Source organism: Oncorhynchus gorbuscha, unplaced genomic scaffold (assembly GCF_021184085.1).
Source record: "Oncorhynchus gorbuscha isolate QuinsamMale2020 ecotype Even-year unplaced genomic scaffold, OgorEven_v1.0 Un_scaffold_564, whole genome shotgun sequence".
Classification (NCBI taxonomy): domain Eukaryota; kingdom Metazoa; phylum Chordata; class Actinopteri; order Salmoniformes; family Salmonidae; genus Oncorhynchus; species Oncorhynchus gorbuscha.
In genome coordinates, this window is record NW_025745395.1 from 439,294 (window position 1) to 446,793 (window position 7,500).

At 46.3% G+C, this 7,500-nt stretch overlaps 1 protein-coding gene across 1 annotated transcript in view; it reads left to right on the forward strand.

Moving 5' to 3' along the window:
* The window catches only part of LOC124018701 (protein sidekick-1-like), a 60,622-nt gene that overhangs the window by 8,657 nt on the left and 44,465 nt on the right, over window positions 1-7,500 (forward strand). Inside the window, exons 3-4 of the mRNA XM_046334053.1 lie at window positions 590-693; window positions 901-971. Coding sequence (XP_046190009.1) covers window positions 590-693; window positions 901-971 — 175 coding nt within the window. The remainder of the gene's footprint in view (window positions 1-589; window positions 694-900; window positions 972-7,500) is intronic.

The following is a 7,500-nucleotide window of genomic DNA, read 5'->3' on the forward strand; positions in this document are numbered from 1 at the left end:
TGTTCTCATGATTTGGTTGGGTCTAATTGTGTTGCTGTCCTGTGAACAGAGCCCCAGGACCAGCTTGATTAGGGGACTCTTCTCCGGGTTCAACTCTCTCGCTCTCTCTCTCTCTGTCTCTCTCTCTCTCGCTCTCTCTCTCTCTGTCTCTCTCTCTCTCGCTCTCTCTCTCTCTCTGTCTCTCTTTCTCTCGCTCTCTCGCTCTCTCTCTCTCTCTCTCTCTCTCTCTGTCTCTCTCTCTCTCTCTGGCTCTGTCTCTCTGTCTCTCTCTCTGTCTCTCTCTCTCTCTGTCTTTCTGGTTGGGCCCTAGCCAGGCCATCTATACCATCTACTGCATCTTGCCGCTCGACCATCGCTCATCCATATATTTATAAGTAGATATTCTTATTCCATCCCTTTAAATTTGTGTGTATTAGGTAGTTGTTGTGGAATTGTTAGATTACTTGATAGATATTACTGCACTGTCGGAACTAGAAGCACAAGCATTTCGCTACACTCGCATTAACATCTGCTAACCATGTGTACGTGACTCCCGCTTCTACAGGAGAATATTCTATGTGACTGTTAAGTGAGTTTATGTGTTTTACAGACTGAAACCCTTCACGTCGTACAAGCTGAGGATGCTGGCAACCAACGATGTAGGAGACAGCAACTACAGCAAAGAGACGGAGACTGTTATCACACTACAGGATGGTAGGAGACAGGAGGGAGGGAGGGAGGGAGGGAGGGAGGGAGGGAGGGAGGGAGGGAGGGAGGGAGGGAGGGAGGGAGGGAGGGAGGGAGGGAGGGAGGGAGGGAGGGAGGGAGGAAAATTACTCTGTTTTATATTGTCCAAATTAAGATTTTTCCATTTTCTGTCCATCTGTCCATCTCTCTTTCTTCATCTCTCCCTCTGTCTAGTTCCTGAGGAGGCTCCAGTGATAGTATCAGTCAAACCCTCTACTACTACCTCTGTTCTGGTGCAGTGGCAGGTACACACACACCCCGCGAAACACACACACACACACACACACACACACACACACACACACACACACACACACACACACACACACACACACACACACACAGAACACACAGAACACACTAAACACATCCAGTTCGCTCAAGATTTACTTTGAAATTGGACATCTGTTGGGAACTGGGAACTGGGGAATGCATTCAAAACTGACCACTAGGCTTTACCTAGCATAGACTTGTAGATAACCTGTAGCCACTAGGCTTTACCTAGCATAGACTTGTAGATAACCTGTAGCCACTAGGCTTTACCTAGCATAGACTTGTAGATAACCTGTAGCCACTAGGCTTTACCTAGCATAGACTTGTAGATAACCTGTAGCCACTAGGGGGAGTGAACTAGGCTTTACCTAGCATAGACTTGTAGATAACCTGTAGCCACTAGGCTTTACCTAGCATAGACTTGTAGATAACCTATAGCCACTAGGCTTTACCTAGCATAGACTTGTAGATAACCTGTAGCCACTAGGGGGAGTGAACTAGGCTTTACCTAGCATAGACTTGTAGATAACCTGTAGCCACTAGGCTTTACCTAGCATAGACTTGTAGATAACATGTAGCCACTAGGGGGAGTGAACTAGGCTTTACCTAGCATAGACTTGTAGATAACCTATAGCCACTAGGCTTTACCTAGCATAGACTTGTAGATAACCTGTAGCCACTAGGCTTTACCTAGCATAGACTTGTAGATAACCTGTAGCCACTAGGCTTTACCTAGCATAGACTTGTAGATAACCTGTAGCCACTAGGGGGAGTGAGCGTTTAATGTTTGGAGCAACTTGGAACTTTGACCTTTGGATTAAAGGGAGATATGAGTCTCCAGCTTCAGTGATTTTTTGCAATTCGTTCCAGTCATTGGCAGCAGAGAACTGGAAGGAAAGGCGGCCAAAGGGAGTGTTGGCTTTGAGGATGACCAGTGAAATATACAGTGCCTTGCAAAAGTATTCGGCCCCCTTGAACTTTGCGACCTTTTGCCACATTTCAGGCTTCAAACATAAAGATAGAAAACTGTATTTTTTGTGAAGAATCAACAACAAGTGGGACACAATCATGAAGTGGAACGACATTTATTGGATATTTCAAACTTTTTAAACAAATCAAAAACTGAAAAATTGGGCGTGCAGAATTATTCAGACCCCTTAAGTTAATACTTTGTAGCGCCACCTTTTGCTGTGATTACAGCTGTAAGTCGCTTGGGGTATGTCTCTATCAGTTTTGCACATTGAGAGACTGAAATTCTTTCCCATTCCTCCTTGCAAAACAGCTCGAGCTCAGTGAGGTTGGATGGAGAGCATTTGTGAACAGCAGTTTTCAGTTCTTACCACAGATTCTCGATTGGATTCAGGTCTGGACTTTGACTTCGCCATTCTAACACCTGGATATGTTTATTTTTGAACCATTCCATTGTAGATTTTGCTTTATGTTTTGGATCATTGTCTTGTTGGAAGACAAATCTCCGTCCCAGTCTCAGGTGGGGCGGCAGCGTAGCCTAGTGGTTAGAGCGTTGGACAAGTAACCTGAAGGTTGCGAGTCCAAACCCCCAAGCTGACAAGGTACAAATCTGTCGTTCTGCCCCTGAACAGGCAGTTAACCCACTGTTCCCAGGCCGTCATTGAAAATAAGAATGTGTTCTTAACTATATATATATATATATATATATGCCATTTAGCAGACGCTTTTATCAAAAGCAACTTACAGTCATGTGTGCATACATTCTACATATGGGTGGTCCCGGGGATCGAACCCACTACCCTGGCGTTACAAGCGCCATGCTCTACCAACTGAGCTACAGAAGGACCACCCATACTGACTTGCCTGGTTAAATAAAGGTAAAATTACAAATTAAAAAATAAATAAAAGGTCTTTTGCAGACTCCATCAGGTTTTCTTCCAGAATGGTCCTGTATTTGGCTCCATCCATCTTCCCATCAATTTTAACCATCTTCCCTGTCCCTGCTGAAGAAAAGCAGGCCCAAACCATGATGCTGCCACCACCATGTTTGACAGTGGGGATGGTGTGTTCAGGGTGATGAGCTGTGTTGCTTTTACGCCAAACATAACGTTTTGCATTGTTGCCAAAAAGTTCAATTTTGGTTTCATCTGACCAGAGCACCTTCTTCACATGTTTGGTGTGTCTCCTAGGTGGCTTGTGGCAAACTTTAAACTACACTTTTTATGGATATCTTTAAGAAATGGCTTCCTTTTTGCCACTCTTCCATAAAGGCCAAATTTGTGCAATATACGACTGATTGTTTTCCTATGGACAGAGTCTCCCACCTCAGCTGTAGATCTCTGCAGTTCATCCAGAGTGATCATGGGCCTCTTGGCTGCATCTCTGATCAGTCTTCTCCTTGTATGAGCTGAAAGTTTAGAGGGACGGCCAGGTCTTGGTAGATTTGCAGTGGTCTGATACTCCTTCCATTTCAATATTATCGCTTGCACAGTGCTCCTTGGGATGTTTAAAGCTTGGGAAATCTTTTTGTATCCAAATCCGGCTTTAAACATCTTCACAACGGTATCTCGGACCTGCCTGGTGTGTTCCTTGTTCTTCATGATGCTCTCTGCGCTTTTAACGGACCTCTGAGACTATCACAGTGCAGGTGCATTTATACAGAGACTTGATTACACACAGGTGGATTGTATTTATCATCATTAGTCATTTAGGTCAACATTGGATCATTCAGAGATCCTCACTGAACTTCTGGAGAGAGTTTGCTGCACTGAAAGTAAAGGGGCTGAATAATTTTGCACGCCCAATTTTTCATTTTTTGATTTGTTAAAAAAGTTTGAAATATCCAATAAATGTTGTTCCACTTCATGATTGTGTCCCACTTGTTGTTGATTCTTCACAAAAAAATACAGTTTTATATCTTTATGTTTGAAGCCTGAAATGTGGCAAAAGGTCGCAAAGTTCAAGGGGGCCGAATACTTTCGCAAGGCACTGTACCTGCTGGAGTGTGTGCTACGGGTGGGTGCTACTATGGTGACCAGTGAGCTGAGATAAGGTGGGGCTTTACCTAGCATAGACTTATAGATGACCTGGAGCCAGTGGGTTTGGCGACGAATATGTAGCGAGGGCCAGCCAACGAGAGCATACATGTCACAGCGGTGGGTAGTATATGGGGCTTTGGTGACAAAACGGATGGCACTGTGATAGACTACATCCAGTTTGCTGAGTAGAGTGTTTTGTAAATGTCTTTGTAAATCGCCAAAGTCAAGGATTGGTAGAATAGTCCGTTTTACGAGGGTATGTTTGGCAGCATGAGTGAAGAAAGCTTTGCTGAGAAATAGGAAGCCGATTCTAGATTTAATTTTGGATTTGAGATGCTTAATGTGAGTCTGGAAGGACAGTTTACAGTCTAGCCAGACACCTATAATATGTGGACAACTACAAATACGTATTCTAAGTCCGAACCGTCCAGAGTAGTGATGCTAGTCGGGTGGGCGGGTGCGGGCAGCGAACGGTTAAAGAGCATGCATTTGGTTTTACTAGCATTTTAAAGCAGTTGTAGGCCACGGAAGGAGAGTTGTATGGGATTAAAGCTCATTTGGAGGTTTGTTAACACAGTGTCGAAAGAAGGGCCAGATGTATACAGAATGGTATCGTCTGAGTAGAGGTGGATCAGGTAATTACCAGCAGCAAGAGCGAAATCATTGATGTATTCAGAGAAAAGAGTCGGCCTGAGAATTGAACCCTGTGGCACCTCCATAGAGATCGCCAGAGGTCCGGACAACAGGCCCTCCGATTTGACACACTGAACTCTATCAGAGAAGTAGTTGGTGAACCAGGCGAGGCAATCATTTGAGAAACCAAGGCTGTTGTGTCTGCCAATAAGAATGCGGTGATTGACAGAGTCGAAAGCCTTGCCCAGGTTGATGAAGACGGCTGCACAGTACTGTCTTTTATCGATGGCGGATATTATATCGTTTAGGACCTGGAGCGTGGCTGAGGTGCACCCATGACCAGCTCAGAAACCAGATTGAATAGTGGAGAAGGTACGGTGGGATTCGAACTGGTCGGTGATCTGTTTGTTAACTTGGTTTTAGAAGATTTTAGAAAGGCAGGGCAGGATGGATATAGGTCTGTAACAGTTTGGGTCTAGAGTGTCTCCCCCTTTGAAGAGGGGGATGACCGCGGCTTTCCAATCTTTGGGGATCTCAGACGACACAAAAGAGAGGTTGAACAGGCCAGTAACAGGGGTTGCAACCATTTCAGCGGATAATTTTAGAAAGAGAGGGTTCAGATTGTCTAGTCCTGCTGATTTGTAGGGATCCTGTTTTGGAACTTTACAGAGTCCCTAAACATTCTGGAATTAGTGCTATAGGATGCAGATTTCTGTTTGAAAAAGCCTTAGCTTTCCTATCTGACTGTGTATATTGGTTCCTGACTGAAAAGTTGCATATCGCTGTTTGATGCTAATGCCACAGGATGTTTTTGTGCTGGTCGAGGGCAGTCAAGTGAACCATCTGTTGGGGGGCTTATTTAAGATGGTGAGGAAAGCACTTTGAAAGAGCAGGCATCCTCTACTAATGGAATGAGGTCATTATCCTTCCAGGATACCTGGGCCAGGTCGATTAGAAAGGCCTGCTTGCTGAAGTGTTTTAGGGAGCGTTTAACAGTGATGAGGGGTGGTCGTTTGACCACGGACGCAGGCAATGAGGCAGTGATCGCTGAGATCCTGGTTGAAGACAGCAGAGGTGTATTTAGAGGGCAAGTTGGTCAGGATGATATCTATGAGGGTGCCCATGGTTATGGATTTAGGGTTGTACCTGGTAAATTCCTTGATAATTTGTGTGAGATTGTGTTAAGCATATCCCAGTTTAGGTCACCTAACAGTACGAACTCTGAAGACAGATCGGGAGCAATCATTTCACATATGGTGTCCAGGGCACAGCTGGGGGCTGAGGGGGGTCTATAACAAGCGAAAACGGTGAGAGACTTGTTTCTGGAAAGGTGGATTTTTAAAAGTAGAAGCTCTAATTGTTTGGGCGCAGACCTGAATAGTGTGACAGAACACTGCAGGCTATCTCTGCAGTAGATTGCAACTCCACCCCCTTTGGCAGTTCTATCTGGTCAGAAAATGTTGGGCATTCCTAAACCAGGATTCAGACACGGCTCGGACATCAGGGTTGGCAGAGTGTGATAAAACATTGAATAAAGTAAACTTACGGAGGAGGCTTCTGATGTTAACATGCATGAAACCAAGGCTTTTACAGTTACAGAAGTCAACAAATGAGAGCACCTGGGGAATAGGTGTGGTGCTGGGGGCTGCAGGGCCTGGGGAATAGGTGTGGTGCTGGGGGCTGCAGGGCCTGGGGAATAGGTGTGGTGCTGGGGGCTGCAGGGCCTGGGGAATAGGTGTGGTGCTGGGGGCTGCAGGGCCTGGGGAATAGGTGTGGTGCTGGGGGCTATGGGGCCTGGGGAATAGGTGTGGTGCTGGGGGCTGCAGGGCCTGGGCAATAGGTGTGGTGCTGGGGGCTGCAGGGCCTGGGGAATAGGTGTGGTGCTGGGGGCTACGGGGCCTGGGGAATAGGTGTGGTGCTGGGGGCTACAGGGCCTGGGGAATAGGAGTGGTGCTGGGGGCTACAGGGCCTGGATTCACCTCTACATCACCAAAGGAGGTGTAGAATAAGGGTACGACTAAAGGCTATAAGAACTGGTTGTCTAGTGCGTTCAGAACAGAGAATAAAAGGAGCAGGTTTCTTGGCGTAGAAGAATAGATTAAAGGAATCATGTACAGACAAGGGTACGGTAGGATGTGAGTACAGTGGAGGTAAACCTAGGCATTGAGTGACGATGAGAGAGGTTGTGTCTCTGGAGGCACCAGTTAACCCAGGTGAGGTCTCCCCATGTGTGGGGTTGGGACAAAAGAGCTATCTAAGGCATGTTGGGCAGGGCTGGGGGCTCTACAGTGAAATAAAACAATAGTAACTAACCTGAACAGCAATAGACAAGGCATATTGACATTAGGGAGAGGCATGTGTAGCCTTGTGACCATAGGGTCCAATGAGCAGCAATAGGTGAGTCAGGGAGATGTTCGGTAGTCGCTACTACGCTAAGCGAGCTGGAGAAACCACCTCGGACGATTATGTCGGCAGACCAGTCGTGACAGACCGGCGGGGCTCTGTGTTGGCAGTAATGGGTCCAGGCCAATTGGCAAAAGAGGTATTGTAGCCCAAGAATAGGCTGGTGGACCGCTTCGGCAAGCCGGGAGATGGCTAACTGGTGCTTGCTTCGGGACAGAGCCGTTAGCCAGGAGTAGCCACCCGGTTGCAGCTAGCTAGCTGCGATGATCCGGTGTAAAGGTTAGTAGCTAGTTAGCTGGCTAGCTTCTGATGGGGGTTCTGGTTCTAAAGTATAAAAATAGCACCACATTGGGTGAGGTGGGTTGCAGGAGAGTATATTCAGTCCGTAGATGGAAAGAGAGATTAAAATATATATGAGAAAAAAAACAGAGGAAAACGATTATCAAGACAGTACAAG